The sequence below is a fragment of the Papio anubis genome, chromosome 1 (genome assembly GCF_008728515.1).
Source record: "Papio anubis isolate 15944 chromosome 1, Panubis1.0, whole genome shotgun sequence".
Lineage (NCBI taxonomy): Eukaryota > Metazoa > Chordata > Mammalia > Primates > Cercopithecidae > Papio > Papio anubis.
In genome coordinates this window covers 155,687,200-155,713,905 of record NC_044976.1, presented here as the reverse complement: position 1 = coordinate 155,713,905, position 26,706 = coordinate 155,687,200, and the positions used below count along the sequence as shown (strand labels likewise).

The following is a 26,706-nucleotide window of genomic DNA, read 5'->3' as shown; positions in this document are numbered from 1 at the left end:
TCCCAGGACTCCCACACCATGGGTGCCGCCTGGCGCCTGACCTTGCAGGGACCTGCTTGAGGTATTGCCTGTGGCTGGTGGACTCACGCAGTGAGGGTTGGGGACATCTGTTGAGTGGGAGCAAATGGCAGGAACAGTCAGCATTTCCCAAAATCCCCATGGGCGGTTTGGCACCCGCCCAGGCCCAGCCCAGGTTTATTTGGTGATAAGATTTGGTTTTGTTTTTTCCCAAGCCACAAGGGCGTGTGCCACCCAGAGCCCTGGCCCGGATTACCTCTGTTGTTCGGTGGCAGCCTGGAGCTGTGCCTCAGAGTGGGGCTGTGCTGGACACAGGGTGGTCTTATTCATCCTGGCCCTCTTCTTCACAGGGATGGTGATGAAGGACTCCAGAAGAGGTGCCTGTACACCCCCATCCAGGCTCCAGTGGGTGCCACTTGTCCCGGCCTGAAGTCACAGCCCCCAGATGCTGCCTTCCTCTGCCAATCCCTATACCTGCTGGGGTGGGCACCAAGGGCCAGTCCCAGACTTGGGAGCAGGGTGGGAGTGGGATGGGGGTGGTGCACAGGGAGGGCCTCTATGTGGCCCTGATTGTTGGCTCAGTTCCCTCTGCTTGGGGGATGGGTTGAGGTGTCCCCTGGTTGTGACAGAATGGAGGCTGTGGGTTCTCAGCCCCTGCAATCCCCACCCTACATTTGGAACATTCTGTCCTGGCTCCTGAGTCTGAAGAAGGTGCAAAATGTGTGGTTTGGAACTCGCTTTGAATCTCAGCGTGGCTCTGGCTCTTGCAGACCCAGAATCTTTTCCATTCTAGCTGCAGTGTGTCTGAGACTCATTGTTTGCTAAGGATTGATTTCATGAATGAGTGACCTGCCCTCAGGGGGGCCCATCCTTGATTGAAGGCTCTGTTGTTGCTGTCTTGAAACTCTTAACAATGTCTGAACAAGAGACCCGGCATCTCCATTTTGCCCTGGGTTCTGTACATTATGTAGCCAGTCTCAGTTCACTTTTAGTTGTCTGCCTTTTAGTATCTTTTTCATGTCAAACCATGTAGATGTATTTTTATAACTATAAAATCTAAGTAGCACAAAAGATAAAAACAAAGAAGGGCACATTTATTATTTGCTGTGACCTTTAGAAATGGTCCACATGTCCACTGCAGTGCACAAGCTGCTATATACACACCACACTTGACAATCCAGTCTGCCTGACTCCCAGGACAGCCTGTGTGATGTGCAAAATGCCATTCCCATGAGGGCACATCATTTTTCCCCGGGACTTCTGAAGGACACAGACAGAGCTTGTGCTGTAGGCCGCGCCCCCCCGCCCCGCACCCCCGTTCCTGTGCTGGCTCCATGCTGGTGTCCACTCCAGAGCCAGGTGCGGGGAGAAGCGGCTCCCAGACTCCCCTGCTGATCTCCCCCTGACCCCTAGGTGTACCTTCCAAGTCAGATGACAGTCATAGGCTAACATCCCCAGCTCTGCTTGGAACTCAGGAAAGGATACTTCTGGGTAGAAGAAACATTCTGTGGTGGGCATGGACTTGGCCATTGAAGACCCTGAGAGGACATCTTGCCCACCCTCTGCAGGCTGGGCCCTGTCTGTGCTGCCTGGAGCCGGAAGCAAAAGATTCCAGCCTTACAATCTGCGGGGATGGAAACTCCATGAGCTTTCTTGCATCTCATTCCAGCATTTGCCACAGATGCTGATTTCTTGCCTGAGTCATGTATATTGAAGTTTTTGCTCATTTCTTACTAGGCTTAAGAAATTGGAATTCTCTGCCTCACAAATCCCAAAGGGCTGAACATGCCCCAAGCCCGTGAACAAATTTTGAGCATGTGAAGGACAAAACCCCAGCTCCTAAAGCGTTCATGAGCACCCACTTTCTGTTCAGCCTGGAAGAGAAGGAGCACTGCTGCCCTCTGGTGGTCAGGCAGCAGAGCATCAAGGAGCCTCCCAAGGGAACTGGGTCCCCTTTGCTTTGTCTTTGGGCCAGTAGCTTTGAGTCTTAGGTCAATGGATGTCCTTTCACTGTTCCTGGAAAATGGCAAGCTTGTTCTTGCCTCAGGGCCTTGGGCCTTGATTCTCCCTCTCCCTGGAATGTTCTTTCTCCAGCTCTCAGGTGACAGCTGCCTTCTCATTCTCTAGCCGCCAGACCAAATGCCACTTCCTCAGGGAAGCCCTCCTGGACCACTTCGTCTAAAATAGCAACTCATCCCAGCCCCTGTCACTCTATCCCATTGCCCTGTTTCCCCTTGTTTATAGCACTTGCCTGCTATTTGGAAGTATCTGTCTAGAGTCTGCATCCATTGCCTCTCTCCCTCACTAGATGTCGGCTCCAGGAGGGCAGGGTCCCTGTCTGTTTTGTTTGTCACTGGACTTCAATGCATTGTACATAGTAGATACGCAAAAATACTTGTCAAAGAGGTAAATAAATGCATATCAACAACAGCTACTAGATTTAAGCACAGCTTCTGGTCTCAAAACCGCACTGTGATACAGGCAAGGCAAATATCACCCCCACAGGACAGATAAACAAATGGAGACTCAGAGATTTATGTGAGTTGCCTGAGCACCCAGCAAGGAGGAATGAGCCAGGGTCCCTTGTGCCTTCTCCTGTGCTCCCTCAGTCCTCTACCCTGGAGGGAGCAGAGGGGGTCTCAGGCATGCGAGCTTCTGCCAGGAGGTGAGGCAGGCCCAGCCCGTGGGGTCCAGAGCTTTACTCCTTCGTCTGCTTGTTGAGGGAGGCTGAGCTGTGCCATTGTCCAAAGCTTTGCTTGTGGCTGAGGGGTGTGAGGTGGGAGGGGGTGAGGAAGGTCTGTCCACAGGAGGATGTAACCAGACTCCAGTCAGTGGCTGGTCTGTGGAGATATGCGTTCTGGAGCAGGAGTGTTTGAGGGGTGGACGGGTGGGGAAAGGTGCAGCCACTGTGGAAACTGTGACTTCTGCAGGGCCAGGGTTTGGCCGTGACATTCCGAGCTTCACCCAGACGCTGTCACTAGACTCCGCCTGAGCCAAGGGGCTGCCCTCTGACTCTGGGCCCAGCACCGGGTCAAGGGCTCTGCCGTAGAGCCTAGGTCCCCTGCGCTGTGCTTGGGCAGGCAGTGGGGCTGGAGGGTGATGGTTATCTGTTCTCAAGCCTGGGATGACCAGGCCTGGGGCAGGCTCTGTTTCTGGGCGTCCAGAGCAGGCGTCCGGAGGTCAGCAGCATCTGCTCCTTGACTGGTCTGGCGAGAGTTTGATGGATTCCGTGAGGTGATTCTCTAAGATGCTCTGGTACTGGGGAAGGAAAGAGAGGCCAGCATTCATGTCCTGAGGTGCAGAGAGCACTGCCCACCCTTCATTTCTTAATGGGCCTCAGAGCCTGGGCTCTTGTTTCCTCCCTATTGTACTTGTGGGAAACTGAGGCCCAGACAGGGAAGCCACTGGTGTTCCCCACCTCCTTCTTCCCTGTGTTCCCCCTCCAGCCTCTTCCCAGGAGCCCAGAGCAGGTCAGTGTCTGAATTAGTGGCCCAAGTCTCCTGACCTCCAGCCATGTCCTATAATTTTCCATTCTCCAGAGGGGACAGCTGAGGTGTCATTTGGGCTCAGGCAGAGAGGTGGTGGCCACTCCTCATTTCTCCTGGAGACCTCTTCCCACAAATTTCCCAATACCCCCAACCTCCTTTTCATTCTGCCCATCTCCCAGCTTCCCCTACTCGTGCCTGGAAAAACCCAGTCGGTCCTCTGTGCTGGCTGCATCCAGGGAGCCCTCCCTAAAATGGACTCAATGTTAATCCTGGGCCCTTTTGCTTCTCCAGCCTCTCCTGTCCCAACAAGGGTTCAAAGGAAGCCCCTTCTCAGTCTGTCAAGCTTCTGCCTTTCCAGCTGGCTCCACTTCTCACCAAGAGCCTGCCCCCGACCCAGTTCAGGGGTTGGGGTGATATGGAGGGGGCCCTTCTTTAAGCAGATGGGTTCCTCAGGCTGAAGGGTTTCTTCTTCAAGGAATCCCATCTCTTCACGCTGCTGTGGCCTCCGCTAGTCACAAAGCTCAATCTCCTTCATGTTCCTCCCACAGCCAGTACTGTGGTCCTCGGGGTGACTGATGAGCATTCACTCTGTGTGGAAGGGGTTTGTGCTACATTGGCGTGGACCTGAGCAAGGGCGGAGCCTCCTGTGTGTCACACAAAACTGTCCCTGGCAGTCCATCTCAAGTGTCCTTCTCAGGGGGGCAACCTCCAGTGACAGGGGTGCTGCCTCCTCCTCTCTGATGTTATCTCCCTGGCAGCTCCCAGGCTCAGGCCAGACACGCAGCTGGTGAATGCTCGTGACCCTGGACCTCAGGAGGCAGTGTCCAGCCCTGCCTCCTGCACCTTGATGATGCTGGGCCCCCCAAATACATAAGAAGATCCCTTGACACCTCGTCACTCCCTGCCATCCCCAGACTGAGCAGTAATTTAACCCGATGGCACAGAGCTCGTGATGCTGAACCTGGGGTCCAGTCCTTCGTCACAGAGTTGGTTTCTTGGGGATCCCCCATCCCTCACCCCACCCTGGTAGGATCTTGGGGCCAGCAGAGCAAGTGCCGTCGGGGGTAGGTGTGAGAGGCGTCCTCATTTGTTGTATGGGCAGAGCCTGAGGTTTTCATGCCAGTATTGCCCTAATAACATCTGCACCCTCCCATTAACGACATCATTTTCACTGACAATGGCAGCATCTTATTCCTCAGATTTTCTGCAAAACCTCCAGGCCATAATTAGGTTTCTATGTCATTCTGTTCTCCAGGCCCCAGGCCTCTTGACAACTTGTGAATCTAACTGTGCAAGTAATAAAATGCTATTCCAATGCTTGCAGCATTTCAGTGGGGGTGTGACTGTGGGAGTCTGTCCCTGTCCCCCACAGTGGCCCAGTGGCCTTGCCTTAAGTCCTGCATCTTGAGGACCGTGTAAAGCTGCTGTGATTCACCGAGCAGCCACCAGCCAGCCCGCTTCCCTCCACTGGATGTGGTGATTCTGTCTTTTTCCAATTAACCCCAACAGAACTGGGCCTCTAGGCGGTGCTACCGGAGCTGGGCCTGACAAGCCCCAGCAGGGATGGTATTGCTAACTTTTCCTCCCCCTCCCCTCCCCCTCCCCCTCCCCTTCCTCTCCCCCTCCCTTTCCTCTCCCCCTTCCCCTCTCCCTTCCCCTTCCCCTTCCCCTTTCCTCCTTTCTTTGACAGGGTCTCACTCCTATGGCCCAGGCTGGAGTGCAGTGGCACAATCACGGCTCACAGTGGCCTGACTTCCCGGGCTCAGGTGATCCTCCCACCTCAGCCTCCCAAGTAGCTGGGACTACAGGCACGTGCCACCATGCCCGGCTAGTTTTTTATATTTTTGGTAGAGATGGAGTTTCAACCAGGCTGGTCTCAAACTCATGGGCTCAAACAATCCATCTGCCTCGGCGGATGTAATCCCAAAATGCTGGGATTACAGGTGTGAGCCACCATGCCCGGCTGGCATTGCTAACTTTCTAGGAGCAAAACCTCACCACCCCACATCTTTCAAAGCTGGTGGGTATCTCTTCTTTAATTATTAGGGCATCCTTAGTCATATTTTGTAATAACTAAATACCCTAAACCTTGAATGTGGCTAAATTGGTTACTAAAGTAACGTACCTACCTTCTTTCCTTTCAGAATGTTAACTGAACACCTACTCTGGTCTCTTTCAGAATGTTAACTGAACACCTACTCTGATTTCTTTCAGAATGTTAACTGAACACTTACTCTGGTTTCTTTCAGCATGTTAACGGAACACCTACTCTGGTTTCTTTCAGAATATTAATTGGACACCTACTCTGGTCTCTTTCAGTATGTTAACTGAACACCTACTCTGCTCTCAGCAGGTGCCTCACATATTGCTCTTTTTACTACAAGGCTCACTTGCAGAACTCAGACGTTTCCACCGGGTGTCTCGAGGAACCTTGAATTCAATGTGCTCATGTGGACGTCATTACCCCTTTCTCTCATGAAGCCCCTGCTTTCTCCTTTGTTCCCTGTCTTGTTTGGCTCAAGGAATCACTAATCCATTGTCCCTTCATTTGCCAAGCTAGAAACCTGGTCATCAGCCTAAACTGCTCCTGTTCCTTTCTCCCTGCATCTGATCATCATCAGCTCCTGACGTTTCTACCTCCAAAGTCTCTTTAATTCACCCTCACCTTGCCAGCTCTATCCTCTCACGCCTGGACTATTGCAGTAGCCTCTTCATCACCACCTGTGGAGCCCATCCTTTCGGCAGCACGAAGCTGCCCTGCTGAAAACCCTATGACACAGCTCCATTTTAAAGCAGCACGTAATGCCCTCTCTGCACGACAATAGTATTTTATTTAACCCTCACAATAACCTCATGGGGAAGATATTATTATTTGTACTTTAAAGTTAGGGAAGTGGTGGCTTAGGGAGGCTGCATGACTTGCTCAGGGACGCACAGTGAGACGTAGAGCTGAGTATAAAGCCAGATCGTTCCAACTTCAGAGCCCCACCCCTGCTGGGGGCTCACTCCTTATTGTAGAAGCAGCTCCCACATCCTCCTCTCAAAACACCCTGGGCTGGAGCACATGAACCCACCATCTCCCTGGGAAGGAAGGGAAGTTCCTTATAGGAAATGCCTTTGAAAACTTTTCTTCGACTTCAAAATCTGTATTTGTAAACTTCTGTTTCATCTTAAGAATCGATGTGAATTTTACATTCTATGTCCAGTTAAGTGTGTTTGCTTTTATGTGAAAATATTTCTCCTTCAAATTTTTAAGCAAAAAAGACACTGCAGAAAGTCGTGCCCCGTTGGGTTTCAAGGTCCTGGGTGAGCTCCTGAGTACCCTGGGTGGCCTAGCAGTGCCATGTGGGAGGCGTGGGCCTGTGGTATGGCGTCTGAACTCCTGGTTGGGCTTCACCAGGCCTTGGTGGCCTTGCTGGCTTCATCACGAACTATGTCCCCATGCTCTGACATTCCTCCACGCCGGGTTTCTTCTTCTTGCCAACGAGACCTACAGTAGGTGTCTCCTGTAAGCCCCATGAACTCATGCCTGGGTCTCTGGCCTTGGCCTTCTCTCTGCCCTTCTTCCCCTCCTGCTTACACCCACCATGGCCTACCATCTCCACCTGCAAACTGTGAATTGCCTTCCAAACCTTCTGACATGTTACTTCTCCGAGCAGGCATCCTCACTCATCCTCGCCACCAGCTGGCTGGGAGTCACCTTCTCACCTTAATCACACACCCCACAGCACTCACGTCACTCCGGGACAGTCACTTATGGATATCTCACTCTACTGACCTCAAGTGCACTGAGGGCTGTATCTCCAGGTCTACCCTGACAACTCAATGGATATTTATGGACTCAAATTATTTTCGTTTTATGGAGAGGAAATGGAAGCGCAGAATAGTCATATGTCTTGCCAAGGGGTCCACTTGAAAGAACCAGGGCAGGATTCAAATCCAGGCCAGTCTGACCGCAGGTACCACACCTGTGACTTCCAGACTTCTGATCAGTGCACTTGCCCCATAAACATGGGGGACTGACATGGATTGCTACCCATTTAGTCTTTTGCCAAGAAAGGGTGTTGTCTACTAAAGCCACTGTCTGCTAAACAGCACCACGTCATAAGAGCGACAGAGTCAGAAGGTCCTAATTTACCCACAATACAGTAGGAAGGACATCATTTGAAGAAGAAAGGATACTCCTTCCCCAGATAGCACAGGTGTTAACCATGCACAGACACGGGCTGTGGGCTGATGGACGCTTCCTGGTGACTAAGCATTTGGCAGTCGCTGCACACTGTGCTTGTGGAGGATTATTGATCAATATCACCACCAAGGGCAAACAGCATTCCTCAGCACTCCAGGAGGACAGCAAGAGCAGGCATGCCTGTGCTTTGGGAGCAGACTACACCGCCCACTTCTTGACCAAGCACTAAGAGATGGACACCTCGCTGCTTTCCCTTTTCCGAGACAGTGAGGGCTGGAGGGGAAGCAGAAGAGCCAGTGAGGGTCAGGGGAACCCTAAGATCAGGGCTCTGAAGCCTGAGGATGCCTAGCTGGGATCTTCTCCCTGAGCAGCCGCTAGAGGTAGCTGCTGCCTCTCTCTGTCTGGGACAACCCCTCACTGGGGCCTGGAGCGCTTCTTTCCAGAGCAGCTGCAGAGGGCAGCCCATGGGGGCGGTGGATGCTTCCACATAGGGGAAGCCTCCAGTCCCCTACCCTTATTTGCCCATTTCCTCAATTCAGAACCATTGCTGCGATGATCCTTTCCCCTCTCCTAAGAAGCCCATGTTGATGAGATGTGGCAGAACGATGACACAAGCTGAGCCCCTCCCCCTGCCAATCCCAGGGCTTCCAAACTCCACACCAGACTGACATTAAAACCACGCCACTGCTTCCAGGCAGCCTTCCATGGTCTTCCCCACCTCCTTGCAGAATTCAGACGTTTTCACCTGGTGTCTCAAGGAACCTTGAATGCAATGTGCTCACATGGACGTTATTACTCCTTTCTCTCATGAAGCCCCTGCTTTCTCCTTTGTTCCCTGTCTTGCTTGGCTCATGGAATCACTAATCCATTGTCCCTTCATTTGCCAAGCTGGAAACCTGGCCATCAACCTAAACTGCTCCCTTCTCCCAATCCCTTCTTCACTTTCCCTCCTCCTCACCCCCTCCCCTGCCCTGTGGCATGGGCTGCCTGCCTGCGCCTCCTCTAGGCCCTACCCCAAGTCCTGTCCCACCATGCCACATTGTATTACAATCACTTAGGGGCCTATCTGCCTGCCTCTTCAGACAGAGGGTCCCGGGGCCTGTACAGTGCCTGCCACACACTCAACACATTCTTGACGAACCTTCATACCTAGGGGTCTACGTCTATTCATCTTTTTGATTGGAAGATGTCAGTAACTCTTGCAGGTTTGATATTTCACTTGGGTGAATGCCTGGCACCTCCTGCCAATGAAGGTTGGACTAGACCATCACTTCTCAAACCCTTCCTCAGTTAGGATCTCCAGGGCTGAGGTACAGGACTGGAGTTTTTAGATACTCCACAAGGGATTTGGTTAGTTAGCTGGAGTGACAGACCGCTGACTGCACGCTCTAAGGTAGCTTTCTACCTCCGGCATTCTGTGGTTCCAGAACTGGAGTGCTGTTGAACCCATTCCATAGCTAATCAACTGAGATGATGAGCAAACCCGTCCCACCCACATCCCTGCCGGTACCCCAGATGTTCTTCTCTGGAAGCTCCTGAGACCCTCCCCAATCCAGGGGGCGGTCTTGGCAGGTCTTGCCACCACAGCCACTCACCCTCGACAGAGCCCGACTGGCCAGCATCTCAAAGGCTTGCACCACGTTGATGTCATTCTTGGCACTGACTTCAAAGTAAGGGATGTCTTTCTCTCTACACCAGCCTTGAGCTACTTCCTGGGGTACCTGAATGAGGGGAAGAAATAAGCATGGTTCCTGTATTATCATCATCGCCATCACCACCATTGCCACCATCACATCCTCACCATCCCCACCAGGCCCACCACCACTCCCATTTATTGAGAACCTCCCAAATGTCTATAACTTTACATATAAATGTAGGAGGTGGGAACTGTTAGCTCCATTTCACAGATGAAAAAACGGAGGCCTGGAGAAAAAAAAAACTTGCCCAGAGTTTGTGAGGTTGAGCAGGATTTGAACACAGGCCTGGTGGAATTACAGCCCACTGCATTTTGCTGCCTTCCTAAGGCCTAAACTAAGAACTTCTTCCACCATTGCCTCCTTTGTCAGTCCCTTCAAAGGGAGCTGCACATGAGAGACACCAACCAGGAAGGGCTGGAATGGAGGACTTTCTTCTCCAGCCCAGCTAAGGAGGCTCACACTCAGGAGGCCTGTTGCTGGGCAGAGACTCGGGTCTCGGCTGACCCTGCTTCCCCAGGGTAGGGTCCTAGGAACAATTACTAAGCTCCTACTATGGGCCAAGGCACTGTGTTAAACGTCACTTTATCACATATGAACTCATCTCATCCTCTCCATAACCCTGTGAGATGGGCATTGTCAGTTCCACTTTATAGACAAAAACACTGAGGCTCAGAGAGGTTCAGCAACTTGCCCCAGATCACACAGCTGAGAGAAGGCAGAGCTTGGATGCAGCCCCAGCTCAGTGCTCCCCCTGACGTCTGAGTCGCCCTCTACAGGGCGCTGCATAAGAACCATGCCTCTCCTTTTCTGTCTTCCTCTGGGAGCTCAGGGTCAGGAGCTCAGCTCTTGGCCAGGCACACACGAGCCACTAGGCACAGGCTGAATGACTACATCTCCACTCAAGTGCTAACGGCGTTCAATTTGTGATGTTGGCCTGGAAATGCTCTGGAAGCCCTCTGGGTTCCTTCCAAAGACAATTGGTACGCCGAGTTTGATGTCTGATTATTTGGGGAAGGGGAAATGAGCACATATTGAGCATTTGCCGAGCCTGGTACTTTATAATCATCATTTCAATTTATTTAGGAGAGCCAAGGTCTTTCTCATGGAGAAAGGACCATTCCACCCCTCTTAGAACACAGTGCAGGCCGAGGCAGATCAAACACTGCCCCTGTTTAATTGTCTCTGTGGCTCCTGCAGGTCCTGGGAATGTCTGTCTTACTGGGATAAAAAGTCCCAGCTGATCTCAGCTGACCCTTTCCTCTGACTTACCATGACCAGATCTACCCAAGTGCCCGGTTATGACAGACTTTTAATCTCATTTCTCCCTGCTCTCTGTTTGGTTTCGAATGATTGCATACAGACTCCGAAATATCATTGTGATTATGTTGCAAATTAACTTTCTTTTTATATCTCCCCCTCCTCCCCACCCCAACCTCAGAAAGCTGGCCTGGAAAGAAAGCTACCCAGACAGTATTTTTCACTTTTCTCTTCCAATCCCAGAGACAGTTTCATGATTTTAAAAATTGTCTCATCTTTTATTTATAAAATGAAAGTTATTTATAATTTAGGCTCTGACTCTGAAAATAAGCTCAGGGTGTGATAACTGGGGACTTGGGAAGTATGACAATTCTGCAAGTATTGCTTGCATTAATGTTACTTTTGGTCAACAATATACTATTGACATTTCACTTTTCTGGTTACAATTTTGCTTGTTCATTGGAAGGCAAACATTTGACAAAATTAGTCCAGCTGGCATCATTTTATTTATGATGCTTTTCCATCTCATGTGCATTTAAAATAATCGATTATACAAGTGCTAAAATTAGCATGTCAAATACTAATTACTAAACCATTAAGCCATCACTAAAAATAACAAAGGATATTTTTAGAAAACATGATCTTAAGTCTACGGAATCACTGGTAAATCAGAAATTACCCACCTGAGCACACAGCAAATAATTCGTGCCCCAGTGAATAAACTCCTGGTAGCACAGATGCCAGCAAAGCTGTTCTTTCTAACAAACTATTTATTTCCCTATTACCTTCTGTAGAAGGAGCAGGGATTTTTTTTAAGCTAAATCAGTAATTTCTTTAAAATTATTCTGGCCATATATGCCTGTTTTTATTGTGGTAAATATACCTAATAAAATTTACTATTTTTAAATGAAACACTTTTTTTTTTAAATTTTTGTTTTGTTTTGTTTTTGGAGAGATGGGGGGGGGTCTTGCTATGCTGCCCAGGTTGGTCTTGAACTCCTGACCTCAAGCGATTCTCCCACCTCAGCCTCCCATAGTGCTGGGATTACAGATAAAATGTACCTGACTCATTGTAACCATTTTAAAGCATACAGTTCATGGGTATTCAGTACATTCATATTGTATTCACACTGTACATTCCCCACTATTCATCTTCAGAACTTTCTCACCTTCCTAAACTGGCTATATATATATTATAAATATGTGTGTGTATATATATGTATGTATATGTGTGTATATATGATGTATGTGTGTGTGTGTGCGGTTTTTTGTTTTGTTTTGTTTTGTTTTTGACAGTGTCTTGCTCTGTCGCCCAGGCTGGAGTGCAGTGGTGTGATCTTAGCTCACTGCAGCCTCTTCCTCCCGTATTCAAGAGATCCTCCCAGCTCAGCCTCCCGAGTAGCTCAGAATACAGGTGTGCCACCACACTCGGTTAATTAAAAAAAAAAAAATTTTTTTTTTTGTGGAGATGGGGTCTCGACATGTTGCCCAGGATGGTTCCAAACTCTGGGCTCAAGCTGTCCCCCAACTTTGGTCCTCCAAAGTGTCGGGATTACAGGCGTGAGCCACTGGACCAAGCTGCAGTACATTTTAAATACTCATTTTCTTCTTATTAGATAGGAGAAGCTGCTGTATTTTCCCAGCTGTCCCTTGGAGATAATAATAAGGAGGATCATTTCCTCGTTCCATTATTTCCATTATGGAAATCACATCCTTCCTATTATTACTCAGTCTCAGGAAGTCTGTGTTCTGGTCTCCACCCCGCAGAGGAGGTAATGGAGGCATATGGACCAGGTGGGTGGGTGTGAGCCCGCATCTGCGGGACGGGCTCTGAGGAGAAGGCACCCCACAAGAACGTACCTCTTGGCTCCTTCTCCATGTCAACACCTGGCCAGGGGAAGGCAGAGCCCTTGCTAGGTTTGTGCAGAGTAAAGACATTTGAAGGCTGGCACTTCCCAGCCTCCCCTCTTGGGGCTTTATAATCCCAGGTCTAAGAATTAAAGTCCTTCTGCTCTCTCCCACCCACCTCCTCCTCTCCACATCCCTGTTCTGATTTCACTATCACTCAGTGCCTCCTCCCCTCCCCTATCCTAGTCCACTTCCCCTACAAACCCCATCCCTGGGCCTACCGTGTTGGGAGATAGGCTCTCCTCTCCTCCATCCTCTCCTCACCCCTCCTCCACCTCTCCAGGGACCTCCCTGTCTGGCTGAACCCCGGTTTTTCCTAGAGTCATGCTTCCCCAGCACCCCCTCTTGCCCTCCGCACTGGGGCTATTTGCAGACTTTACTCATCACAGATCCGAGAGAGGGGGCTGGCTTGCCTGGTGCCTCACTGTCTCTTTCAAACCTTTGTTCTTCCTCTCTCTGGGCACCAAAGCTCACCCAACCCTGAGGCTTGGATTGGACCCCCTCTACTCCCGCAAGTCAACACCTGCCTTCCTCACCTTGCCAGATGCCCCTCATTCACTAAACACTTGCCATCTAGTGAGGCTTCCTAACCCCTCAACACACAACGGCCACCTCTCATGGTAGCCTCAGAAATCCTTTGCTGCCCACATTCCCTCCATGTCAGCCTCTTCCTCTCAGGACCTCTGTAAAAGAAGAAACCTGGTCTCCTGTGCCCTGATCTCCTTTCCCTCAACCCCCTCAGGCCCTCCCTCCTGCTGCCCTGCTCCCCAGCCTCTGCCACCCCAGCCCTGGCCCTTCCGCCTTCCCTGGTCCCTCTTCTTTCCTTCATGGTTTCTTGGTGCCCTCACAGATCTGTCCTTCCTCTTCTCTTGGTTGGAAAAGCCCTAGTCCAAAGTTCCTTGCTCCTGGCTTGTACCCTACACAGACCCCACCTCAAACTCATGGTCTCCTCCTTCGGTGGAGTCCTTGGTGTCACCCATCAGATCTTGTCCTTGTCCCCAAGTGGCTCCTCCTCTCACTTCTTCCAAGAGTAACTGGCAAAGCTTCCTCATGGTTCTTAAGCCTCGTATTGGTTTCCTCCCTTTCAACAGAAGATGGCACCTCTTATTTCACTGACTCTTGGTCTTGAACTCCCCCAGCTTCCCTCCCCCTACCCTACAGACAAGAAACAAGATGGAAGTTAAAATGAAAGTTTTGGCAGAGGCACAACAACTGGGCAGATGTCAGAGATAAAGCAAGTGGAGACAGTCCACCCTGGGTACATATCCCCAAAGGCTCATGACCAAGACTCTCTTGGATGACTTGAAATCCCACAGCATGGATATAAAAGGCTTGAAAATGAGGATTAGGAGGGATTTCCTTGGAGAGAGTTGTGTTGTGGGTACAACTACCCCTGCTTCTCCCAAGAGGAGGAACAGGTAAGGACTCACCTCTAGCTGAAAGATGGTGTTGAGGAGAGTCGTTAATGTACAACCCCTGGAGTTTGGTGGACATGGTGGACTGGTGTCTGACACATACCTGAGGTATCTGAGGCAACAGGCAACAGGGCAGAGAGAGAAGAGGCTGCACCGAGCACCAGCTTACCCTTGTCCCCCAGTGGAGCCAGAACGCATGTGTGTACCTTGTGAAGGACATGTGGATTCAACAAAGAGAGAGAGAGAGCAAGGGAGAGAAAGAGAGTGCACAACAGGCTGGGGCTGGCTAAATCCCACTTAGAAACTGCTTGGAGGAAAAAGGTGACCCCCACGGGGTGGGAATGCTGAAAGCTAGGGGTTGGGGAGGAGAATGCAAGACCCTTGTCATGGGAGGTACAGCGAAATGTTCCCAGTGGAGACTTCCAAAGGACCCACACGAGTGACCCACAGAAGAAAGAGCTTGCAACACCTGTCAGGCCAGAGAGTGTGAGACTGTCTTTTTTTTTTTTTTTTTTTTTGAGACAAAGTCTCACATTGTTGCCCAGGCTGGAGTGCAGTGGTACGATCTCGGCTCACTGCAACCTCCGCCTCCCTGGTTCAAGCGATTCTCCTGCCTCAGCTTCCCAAGTAGCTGGGATTACAGGCACCCACCACCATGCCCAGCTAATCTTTTGTATTTTTAGTAGAGTCGGGGTTTCACCATGTTGGCGAGTCTGATATTAAACTCCAGACCTCATGATTCGCCTGCCTCGGCCTCCCAAAGTGTTGGGATCACCGGCATGAGCCACCGTGCCCAGCCAAGACTGTCTTATGATAGTACCAGTCAAATTAGAATTGCCCTGCTCTCCTGACCTCTTCTCCCTCTTCCTGCTTTACTCCTGACAGGGTCTGAAACTGGAATTACTACCCCAGACAAGAGGAGGAAGTGTGGATGGACATTAAGCTTGGCGGTGAGATTCTAAGGACCTATTCCCTCTCTTAGACCACAAGGTTCTCACCCACAGCTGGTCCCAGTGGGGGAAAAAATGGAGACACCTTGCCTTTGAATGAACTTAAGACCTTGCTTATTATCTGAGGCTGGATATTTGTAATTAGAGAATTGACATGGAGTTTACAACCTGAAGTGACCACGGAACAGATGACTCCTAGATCTCTATTTCCAGCACATACTTCTCCTTTGAAATTTCATTCTTATGCATTCCAAAGCCTGCTGGCCATTTCCAACTAGTTGTACAAGCTCCTCAAACTCAGCATGTCCAAACCAAAAATGTTTCTTTCTCTATGAACCAGAGGCTCTCTCTTCTGTAGATGGTAGCTCAGTTGGAAGCACCATCCCTCCCTCCCTTTCTCCATGCATAAACACACTTCATCACGCCAAATGATGCCTCATTTCCATTGCTTTTCTCAATTTGAACCATTGTGAAAATGCAGTTCAGACAAGATGATCCAGTTCCCCATTACTTTTCTCTATTTGAAACACTAAAAAGAGAAACTTGGTTTAAACAGCTCTTTTTGGTGGCATCTGGACTTTTGGCCCAAGAGCATCTTTTACAAATTCAGTCTGCCATATTCTTTCCTCATTAGTAGGCAAGGATTAAAAGTGCTGTCTTCTCAGTGCCCTGTAATGGTAAACACAAGTGGGGTCACTGTAGTCACAGGGCAGACCAGCTGTCAAGCGGTTAACCCGATGGTCTGGAATATGGTTCAGCTAATAAAAAAATTATTACTTCCCCAGAAAACTTGTATACCCAAGAATTTATAACTGCAGACCTCCAACTTGACCTAGGCAGAAACCCTGTGCTACAGATTAATTCAAATTCCACTGAGACCTGCCTCCTGCCTACATCTGATGCCTTAACTCCTCCGTTTCCTGTCTCTGGACAAAATTGCCTTTAGTTCTCAGTTTATGTCATGCTGTTTATTCAGCCCAGAATGCAACTCTTCTAGGAAGCCTGTCCTATATTCTAGGCTTGGGTAGATGCCCCTTTATTATGGTTCCTTAATGCCCAAGGTATATCTCTATTATTTCATTTACCATATGGTATCGTAATTATCATTTTATTTTATAATTATCTTTTAAAGTGTCTGTATCCACTACTAGACCGTGAAATTCCTGAAGTAAGGACTATGCCTGATTCAGCTCTGTATGTGTGGGACCTAACACTGTGCTGGGCACATAGTGGATGCTCATATAATATTTGTTGAATGAATAAATGAATGAACAGTACCTTCCGGTCTGCCAGATCAATCTTGTTCCCCAACAACACCATGGGATAGGACTGCTCCATGGGGACAATCTTGGCCAGGACGTCACCCCGCCAGATATCCAGGGCTTCAAAAGACTCCAGGTCGGTGACATCAAAAGCTAGGACGCAGCCATCGGAGCCTTTGTAGAACGTGGACACCATGGAGCGGAACCGTTCCTGACCGCCCGTGTCCCATATCTGGAGGGGAAAGCAGCCGCCCCATGGGACTGTGATGAGTGGCTGGAAGGTGGCCCAGCTGGGTTACATCATGTCAAGGCTTCTTGTGCTGGGTAGGGAGCAGCAAGCCCTGGTACAGGTGCATATGGTTCTTTCACACCGGGGCATCTTGACCCTCCCACACACATACACTCCAACACCTTTGCGGTAACATTTAACATCCTGAGAGTAATTTCACATCCGACCTCTCATTTTTCCTCTGGGTCATCAAGGTGGGAATTGTTATTCCCATCTGACAGATTTGGAAACTTGGACCTTGGGAATGTCTTGCCTAAGATCACCTGCGAAGTTTTCCAGAGAACCTGAGACTAGGCATGGGGACGGACTCTCAACTCCCGGATTAATGCCCTTCCTTCTAGATCAGGCATCAGCTTTTTTTTTCTATAAGGAGCAGATAGTAAATATTTTAGGCTTTGCAGGTCATTCTGTCTCTGTATGCCAATTATTACTCAACTCTGCCATTGTAGTGCATAACATGATAAGTTAACCAATGGGTATGGCTGTGCCCCAGTGCAGTCTTATTTACAAAAATAGGAGGTGGACCAGATTTGGTCCATGAGCTGAAGTTTGCCCATTTCTGCTCTAGACCTTTCCAGCTCTGGTGCACATTGCTACGTGAGTGGCTGTCGGGGCGTGGGGCGGATTTTCAGTGTATGTACTTTGAAGAGGGAAAAGGAAGGCTGCTCACCTGTAGCTTCAAAGTTGTGTCACCCAATATGATAATCTTGGAGAGAATGCTGGCCCCCAGCGTGGTCTGGTATTCTTCATAAAACGTCTTGTGCACATATTGGTGAAGGAGGGAGGTCTTTCCCACACTGAGGAAAATTCCAGACACATGTGAACACACACATGCAAACACACGTGCACATGTTTCCATACCATTCTCAGAATCTCCCCAGGCCCCTCTTGCCACTGTCTCTCCCTGAGATTCTGAATTTCAAATTTCTGTGGTCCATGGACCACACTTTGAATAGCAAGGGAGTAGGAAATGGTTTCCAGAAGTAGAAGCCAAGCAGAGTGAGCAGAGTAGTCTGGAGACAGTGGAATATCTTACAGTGATGGTCAGGTTTTTTCTGTGTGTGTAGGACGTGGGAGGACAGATAGATGCTAAATGGCTTGCCTAATTCACACAGCTGGTTACTGCAGAGTCACTGCAGATCTAGGACTAGAAACCATCTGTTTACACACAGCTTCTTTCTCCCAACTAAGCTTTTTGGAGGGTGGGATACCGTTGCTGGTGTCACCCTGAATCAGAAAGGGACCTATGGGAGATGGGAACACACCGGGAGTCTCACTGTCCTTGGGTGAGGGGCTGCTTCCCAACTCCCAGAGCTGAGCTTGGCTTACCCAATGGCTCCGACGATTATGAGTTTCAGGTCCACCTTCTTCCGGGGATTCATGGAGGGGCTTCAGAGCCTGTAAGGAAACAGAGGTCATCCACATGCTGGCCAGTGTTCCTTACAGCCATTGTCACTGAGTGTGGCCTCTGCTTTCCCCTTTTAAATGGGCAAGTTACTGCCCTGGAGACTGGGTGGGGTTCTCTGAAAGAGGCACATAATTCAGCAATCTTCATACATCTCCCTCACTTTCCCTGGGAGCCTCCCCAAAGCTGGAAGGGTGGTGACCCTCCAGAACGGGTAAATCTCTCATCCCTCAGCTCTACCAACCCAGCTCTTGGAGGCAGCCTGGAGTGCCAAGAAGGCAGGACCGGATTGAACACAGGCCTTGCAGACAGCCCAGCCTGGAGCCAGGGATGGAGGGGCGTGCAGGAGGAAGAGATGGGGGTGGGCAGGACAAGGGGTCCATTGTCAGGACTGCCCAGAGGCTCTGGGTGGAAGAGTGCCCCTCCCCCAGTCTGAGGTCTTGCTGCAACTGCAGAATCAAAAGGCTCCTCTCTAATGCAGCTGGCAGGGGTGCAATTCATCCATGTTTCTGGAAAGCTATTGGCAGCAAGTGTTGAGAGCCTTAAAAATGTTCCCACCCTCCACTTCTAGGAATTTGTCCTAAAGAAATTATCTGAAATGTGAGTAAAGACTTGTTCAAGAATGTTCTTCACTGTACTGTTTATAAATATCCAACACTAAAGTAGTGGTTAAACCATAGCACACAATGAACTATTAAGCAGCCATTAAATGGAGTTTTTGAGAATATTACAATAATATGGGGAAACGCTCATGCCCTAGGATCTAAATAGGATCCTAGGATGCCTTAAGATCTAAATAGAAAACGGAAGATGGTAAACTGTACACAAAATACCACCCCAACACTTAAAGCAGTTCCCACTTGTATAGAAAAAGGGCTGGAAAGAAATATATTAAAAATTCCAGCAATTCCACCACAGGATATATAGACAAAGGAAATGAAATCAGTATGTCTACACTCCCGTGTTCACTGCAGCATTGTTCATAGTAGCCAAGATATGGAATCAACCTAAGTGTCCATCAGTGAAAGAAAATGCAGTACATGTACACAATGGATACTGTTCAGCTTTAAAAAAAACTTACAATTTATGACACCATGGGTAAATCTGGAGGACCTTATGTTAAGTGAAATAACTCAGGGAAAGAGACAAATACCATATGATCTCACTTGTATGTGGAATCTAAAAAAACTGAACTCATGGAAGTAGAGAGTAGAACAGTGGTTACCAGGGGCTGGGCTGGGTGGGCAGTTGGGGAGATGTTGGTCAGAGGATAAACTATTTCAGTTAGCTAGGAGTAAATTCAAGAGATATATTACACAGCATGGTGACTACAGTTAACAACAATGTGTTGTATTCTTGAAAATTCCTATTAGAGTTTATATTAAGTGTCCTCACCACTAAAAGATAAGTATGTGAGATAATGCAGATGTTAATTACCTCAATTTAGCCATTCCACAATGTATGCATATTTTAAAACAACATGTTGTACATGGTAAGTGTGTATGATTTTTATCTGTCAATTAAAAAACATAGGTTATTAATTCTGGGTGGTAGGAAATCACATGATTTTAATTTTTTTCTCTATGCTTTTTAATATGTTCTTTTTTTTTTTTTTTTTACAATAAATATGTCTTGTTCCTATAAGAGAAATGTAAATGTGTGTGTGTGTGTGTGTATATGTGTGTTTAACAAGGTAAAGCAAAACTGTTGTAGGATACACGCTTAACTGGCCCTTTGTTTCACCCATACATGCACATATGCATATGTACTATCCCGGACTCCTGGGTCTTTTGTCTTTGGATGCACTAAGCATGCTGAGTAAACCTTGATTTGACTCTGCTCAGATGAGGTGTCAAAGTCGGCCAGCTTGTATTTCCCCTGGTACTTGGAACAAAGCTGTAAATAGGACATCCTAAGGTGTTGGTTCTGGTTCTCACTTTGCCAATGTGTGACCATGGGCCAGTTACTTCCCCTCTCTGAGTCTGGACTTTCCAACTGGAGAATGAACCAGCTAAGCCCCAAAGACTCAAGATGTCTTCTTGGTGAAAAATGCCTTATCTGCTGGAGCTGGACCTCATTGGCCATGAGAGTTGAGACACAAAGTTAAAACGGGAATCCCCCAGAGATTTAGGATTGTTAGTGTCTCCTTCATGAACCATGTCATGGACTGTATTAGTCTGTTCTCATGCTATAAAGAACTGCCTAAGACTGGGTAATTTATGAAGGAAAGAGGTTCAGTTGGTTCCACGTGGCTGGGGAGGCCTCAGGAAACTTACAGTCATGGTGGAAGGGGAAGCAAGCACATCCTTCTTTACATGGCAGCAGGAGAGAGAAGTGTATAGCAAAGTGAGGAAAAGCCCCTTAAACAACCATCAGATCTTGTTAGAACTCACTCACTATTATAAGAACAGCATGGGGGAACCACTCCCATGATCTAATTACCTCCCACAAGGTCTCTTCCCCAACACATGGGAATTACAATTCAGATTACAATTCAAGATGAGATTTTGGGTGGGGACAAAGCCAAACCATATCATGGACCAAAGGTGATTTGAAGCTCTGCTCAGAGCTGTTTGTCCCAGGAGCTGGAGTTGGTGGCACTGGAACTTCTGCTGTAACCCAAGAGTGCTGGGTTGGCATGGTGAGCAATGGGTCTTCTTGATGGTCCATCCATTCATGCTTCAAATGCCTACATGCCTACTGCATGCAAAGTCTTGTACTAGACACTGGGAACAGCACAGAGATGGAACAAATAGGAACCCACCACAGGGAGTCATCAAAGAAGAAAGGACAGGGGCTGAGTGATGGCACCAGAGAGAAAGTACACAGCACCCCAGGAGAGGCACAGGGAAAGTGCTTGAGAATTCAGCAGAACTAGGTCCTGAAGAAATGAAGCATGTGGTTGGGGAGGGAATGAAATAACCAAAGCCTTGGGAACAGATGAATGGAGAAAGTGGCCGATTTGCTTCAGGGAAGGGTGAGGTGAAAGGTGTAAAGGAAGGAAAGGTTGGAGAGAAAGCAAGATTAAGATGGACTGTGAATATCTGACCAAAGATCCTGGCATTGACTCAATCATTCATTCATTCATTCACTCAGCAAACATTTCCTATATTCCAACATGTAGAATAAGGCAGTTCAAGGCTTGAACCTGGGCTGGCATTTTGTAATGGATGCTGCTGTCCACGAGGGAAATCAGTCAAAGGAGAAATGGTTCAGAAACCCCTGAAAAAGCATGGCTCTCAAAGTATTTGTTATCACTTTGGAAGGGGCCTAGGAGCAAAGGGAAGCTGTTTCCTAAAGGCATTGATACAACATGCTAGCTTAGCTTTAAAAAGCAACACAATGCCTTAGAAAGAAAGTCAGAACCAAAGGCAGGCAGGAGAAAGCGGGAGAAGAGGCAGCACTGGCTGAGCCCCTGCAGTGGGCTGTGCTAAGTATTCCACCGAGGGCAGGCCATCTTCACCATCACCCTCTGAGACAAGTACAACCAAGCTCCAAGAAGCTGAGTAATCACAACTCACCCAAGCCTGCACAGGGGGTAAGTGGAAGAGCTAGTATTTGAATCAAAGGCTGAGAAGGCAGGGTGCGGTGGCTCAAGCCTGTAATCCCAGCACTTTGGGAGGCTGAGGTGGGCGGATCACGAGGTCAGGAGTTCGAGACCAGCCTGGCCAACATGGTGAAACCCCATCTCTATTAAAAATACACACACAAAAAAAATAGCTGGGTTTGTTGGCGCACACCTGTAATCCCAGCTACTTAGGAGGCTGAGGCAGGAGAATCCTTTGAACCCGGGAGGCAGAGGTTGCAGTGAGCCGAGATCACGCTACTGCACTCCAGCTTGGGTGACAGAGTGAGACTCTGTTTCAAACAAACAAACAAAAAACGCTGAGAAGACTTTCCTGTGTCATGCCTCCTAATCATCAGAGTTTGAACCCATAGAATCTGTGTGCACAGGAATCTAGGGGATTGGGCTCAGATTTGGTGAATTTCAACAAAATCCTAGGAGAGTGGAGAAGACAGAGAAAGGCTGCCAAAGTGGCAGAGAGGTACAGTGGGGGTAGAGAGAACTGGAGTTGCCCAACAGGAGCTATATGTAAGGACTGACCACAGGGTCAGAGACACAGCATGCTAGGCAGAGGGCAATGCTTTCACACGCTGTCACAGGACCATGCAGCAGTGCTGGAGTACATCTCATGTTACAAGCTAACATTTGTTTGGTGGGCACTGTGCTGAGGGCTTTGTGAATACACAAATACACAATAGCATTGTGAGGGTTAAACAAATTATACATTATTATAATACACTGAACACATAGAATACAATATTCATAGAATATTGTTATACATTTACTGGCACAAATTAAGGACTCAAGTAACGTTAGCTATTTTATCGCACACAAAGATAGCCTGTGAGACTGATACTATTATTATCTCTGTTTTACCATTGAAGAAACGGACGCTTAGAGCGGTTAAGCAGTTCAACCCTAAAGATAGAAAGCCTGCATGTGTCAGAGCAGGGTTTGAAGCTGGGATTGGAGTCCAGGCCTAACCCGACAGCTGGCTCTCTTAACTACTGGGTTCTACTGTCTGTAAAACTAGAATGAGACTTACATGCCCTGCTCCATAGTGCCCCTGTTAGAGAGCTCAGGGGCTGGATGGGTGAGGGTTTGATGCAGGGAGGCCAGCGGCGTGCTTAGGAAGGGAAAGCTGGGGCAGGACGAGGAAGGTAGACGGTATGTGTGAGACACATAACAGTAGGTCGCTATGCACAATGTGTAAAGCACTCATAGATAATAAAAGGCAACACACCTATCAAAAATGGGCAAAGAACATGAACAAGTTACCAATTGAAATCTTATAAAGAATTAGTAAGCTTTGAAAACACACTCAACCTTACTATCAAGGAAATTGACATTTCAAAATACCATTTATTTTCACCCAGTAGAGTGGCAAAAATTTAAAAAGATTGATGACAATGTTTGGGGTTGGCAAGTGTGTTGGGGAAACACTCTTGTATATTGTTGGTAGAGTATGAATTAGCATGGTCTTTTTGGAAGGTAATTGGACAATATCAAAACTTAATATGCACACAGCCTAGGTTCTCATTCTAGGAATCTGTCCTAAAGTAATACTCACACATAAGCTCAAACACATATGTGTACAAAGGTGATTGCTAAAGCATTGTTGTAATCTAACTGTCCATCAGTATGAGACTCTCTACATAAAGTCTGATCCATTAATACTCTGGAACAATTGGCAGTTTTATTATTTATTTATTTATCTATCTATTTAGAGACAGGGCCTCATTCTTTTGCCCAGGCTGGAGTGCAGTGGCATAATCATAGCTCCCTGCCACCTCAAATTCGTGGGCTAAAGTGATCCTCCCACCTCAGCCTCCCAAGTAGCTGGGACTACAGGTGTATGCCACCACGACTGGCTGATTTTTTATTTTTCATTTTTTGTAGAGATGGAATCATGCTTTGTAGCCCCAGTTGGTATCAAACTCCTGGCTTCAAGTGATCCTCCCACCTCAGCCTCTCAAAATGCTGGCATTACAGGTGTAAGCCACCACGCCGGGCCAAGGGCAGTTTTAAAAACACGAAATAATGAAGTGGGAAGCTATACATGAGGCCTTTAAGTAAGAAAAAAGAAAATCACTGAATGTTTTATATGGTGTGATACAGAAAGCTAAGGGGAGATATACATTAAATGATTCATAAGAGGGATGGGAAAGGTAGATTAGAGGCTGAGAACTATCGTTTTATGTTATATATGTTTTGCTTTAAAATTTGTTACACAAGCCTAAGTTGTTTTTGTAATTTAAGAATATCAAATAATCACTTAACATTTCTTTAAAAAGACGTGTGGATGGCAGGCCAAAGTAATTTGAGCGTGATTTCAGATAGGACAAATTCCTTCTGTGGGCAAGAGAGTGAGGCCGTCTGGTGCCATGGAGTGATCGTGAGTTCAGGACTCAGAATTCTCATCCCGGCTCCACACATCTGTGACCTTGGGTGGGTTACTGAACCTTGGGGCATTTGTTCCCTCATGGGTAAAATGGACATCACTCGTGGCTGTGGCTTCCTCTGCAGGTGACATGTGTCATGATCTTATAGCACAGCAGGGTCCCCAAGTTGGGAAGGATCCAGATAATTGTTTACCAACTGGGAGAGGGGGTGAGTCTAGAGGCCACGGTCCTGGTTGGTCATGCTTGCCACTTCCTATGGTGTAAACACTTACACCATGGCTGACTTCAAGCCACCAGCATGGAGCCTGCTCCAGTACACTCCTGCAAGGACCTCAAAGGTCATTGATGCCAAGCACCACCCTGTGCTTGAGTCATCTCTTCCACATCCACAAAAGGTAGAGCCAGACCGGCCCCATGGAGCTGCCTCCCGCTCCTGGGAGTATTTCTCCTGAGGGCCACACAAAAAGTGCTCAAGATCCTTGTAAGTTACCTCGGCCTTAACTTTGGACTCCTGCATCTCACCTCCTCCCTGCTTCTTTCCCCTGGATGCTCACTCCGGGTGTGCTGCCGCTGCAGGTTCCCCTACCCCATCCCAGAAGGGTAGGAGTTTGCTGAGGCTGCTATTTTATAAGAGCCTAGTCCTTGGGCCCAGTGTCACTAGGAGCAACGAGAGAGTGACTGGGACCAGGTCTGTGGGAAGTGGGGGCGGCGTGTGGGGTGACACAGGCTGGCTCACCTAGGAGGCACATTCATACAGTGGTTGGAGTCCCTTTCCATGTCATCTCTGCTGGGCTTTGGCAGTAGCTGTCTTTTTAAGCCTCATCCCACCCACTCAGCTGACTTAGATGCTTCAAACCAGGGAATCCTCCTAGAGGCCAGGCTGAGTCATCCTCTACAGTTAAGTAACAGTGAAAAGCAGGCTTGAAATGCAAGACTCTGCCTTCTGCCAGCCCTGGTCCACACAGAGCAGAACTTGCAGTGACTCACTCCCCACTGGAGGTCCCTAACTCTTTCCCCTTCTTGCCTAGCAGCACTTCTAAGCCTGGAGTCCTGGTCCTGCCCATTTGCCAAAGCTACAGGGTAGCTCAGCCCCTGTGGAGTAAGAAGGACTGAGTTGTTGCCAAGCCCCTGGGCCTGGGACCAGCCCTCCGAAAACATTGGAACCCCCTTCGCTCTCACTTCTCACTTCCTTTCTCTCCTTACCCCGCTGACTCCAACCTGAAACCAGGCACAATCTTCTGTCCCATCTGTGTTGTGTAGGGTATCACTTCTGCTGACAGGAGACTAGTGAGCAGGGGCAGGTGAGGATTCTGAAGCAGACAGAGTCTCCCGCCCCCATCATACTATCTTACTAGGCTCTCGTCCACTTTCAGGACCTTCCCTCCCGATCCCATACCTTGGAAAAGGACAAATATATCCACCCTAAAAAATAATGGGACCTACAGTCTTGGAAGCAAAGTTTGTCCGTGAAAAGAGGCTATGTAGAGAGCACAAGGCTTTGTTACCTCCCAGTAATGCTCACAATTCCGCCTCACCCACCTCAGCCCTAGCAGGTCTAGACCTGCTCCCTCTGGGAAGTGCACCTACAGCCCTGGTTTCAGGAGGCTCAGTGCTCTTTTCCTTTAGGTTATTTGTGGGTTTTGTCTCCTCGAGTAGACTGTCCATTCCTGGAGGGCAGGGCTGTGCCTCACACTTCTCTGTATCCCACTAAAGAGCCTGACCAATGCTGGGATTCTAGAGGTTTCCATGAACAACTGTCCATCCACTCATCCATCCATCTGTTCATCTGTCCGGCACAGGCAGGGTGTGCTTACTAAGCCCCAGCACTGTGTAGGTCTAAAGATATAGACAAGTTACTATCTCCGTGGGAACTTTTTGGTGGGAGATTGATCTGTAAGCCCAAAGAAATTATTTGTATTAATACATAATACCTAGCAATTATAGAGCACTTGCAGTTTACAAAATGCCACTGAAGCCCAGTGGACTCCTGGGTCAAGAACAACTAGTTGGTGGTAAACTGGGTATAGAACCCAGATCCGTCTGACCCTATTCATTGGCTCCCCTGGCATTGCAGCACTGGGCAAGGAGAAATATTTATGATTTAGAACAGGAGTGACAATTTCCTACTCCAGGGGCCAAGCTTCCCCTGATGAGACCCTGGCCAACACAGTTGCATCCCAGAAGGCACTCTTGTCAATGTCACAAGGGGACTCTGGGTGCCAGCAGGGTTTTGCCCTCATCCAGGGCTCTAGTTTCTGGCAGGTCCTGCAGGTTTGAGGCAGCAGCGCCGCCCTCTTCTGACGGGGCCAGCAGCTGCGTCCTGGGACTGATGGCCTCTGTGGGTCGCGAGCTGGGCCCCAGCTCTTCGCACAGGCAGGGAAGTCCTTTCTTGCTGCCACACCCTGGGAGCTTCTCCAGGGTGGGATCTTTGGGCTGGATCTAAACTCTGAAGCTGCCAGATTGGAAATCTCATCCTTGCATTCCCTGCCTCCACTCCTCCACCCAAACACCCAAATAACTCCCAGGGCTGCGGGGGCAGACAGAAACACTGAGACAAACTCCTGGGGCACTTACAGCTGTGGCTGCGCAGCACTTGGCCTCCGCTCTGAGGGCGGCTGGGAGTCCTCTCTCAGTCTCGTGGTCTCTTCTTAGAGCGATGGTCTCAGCAGGGCCAAGCAAAAGGCTTTGGGACAAAGACGGGCCAAAAAAACAGTCTGTTGAAGCCACGCCACTTCCCTCTGAGTTTTCCTCCTCTCCCTCTCGTGCACAGACTTGGGAAAGTTGCAAAAGAGGCTGGGCCGGGTGACCTCAGCTGTGTGGGTGGAGGGGGTGGAGTGGAATGGAAAGGCTGACTGGATTTG

The 26,706-nt window shown here is 48.8% G+C and overlaps 1 protein-coding gene across 4 annotated transcripts; it reads right to left on the bottom strand.

The window, feature by feature from the left end:
* Positions 1-1,091: 1,091 nt before the first annotated feature.
* RAB7B (RAB7B, member RAS oncogene family) lies at positions 1,092-26,706 on the bottom strand. 4 transcript variants are annotated; one of them, XM_021927712.2, is made up of 6 exons: positions 26,420-26,698; positions 17,803-17,871; positions 17,144-17,270; positions 16,201-16,416; positions 9,291-9,416; positions 1,092-3,276 (listed from the first exon to the last, which is right to left on the bottom strand). In XM_021927712.2, the coding sequence occupies exons 2-6, from the start codon at positions 17,853-17,855 to the stop codon at positions 3,199-3,201; spliced, it is 600 nt and encodes a 199-aa protein (XP_021783404.1). In that variant the 5' UTR covers positions 17,856-17,871; positions 26,420-26,698; the 3' UTR covers positions 1,092-3,198. The 4 variants fall into 4 exon arrangements, with proteins under 4 accessions (XP_021783404.1, XP_031512254.1, XP_021783406.1 ...); XM_031656394.1 differs by lacking the exon at positions 1,092-3,276 and adding an exon at positions 5,385-6,587 and having other exon boundaries at positions 26,420-26,706; XM_021927714.2 differs by lacking the exon at positions 1,092-3,276 and adding an exon at positions 6,594-6,996 and having other exon boundaries at positions 26,420-26,705.

What these genes read in the sequence shown, in the direction of transcription:
- RAB7B (XM_021927712.2), bottom strand. Translation starts at nt 17,855, where the DNA reads ATGAATCCCCGGAAGAAGGTGGACCTGAAACTCATAATCGTCGGAGCC. An exon ending in TTGATCTGGCAGACCGGAAG is followed by an intron (nt 9,417 to 16,200) that starts GTACTGTTCATT and finishes CCCCTCATTCAG; the next exon opens with GTACCCCAGGAAGTAGCTCA. An exon ending in CCAGTCGGGCTCTGTCGAGG is followed by an intron (nt 3,277 to 9,290) that starts GTGAGTGGCTGT and finishes TTCCTTCCCCAG; the next exon opens with TACCAGAGCATCTTAGAGAA.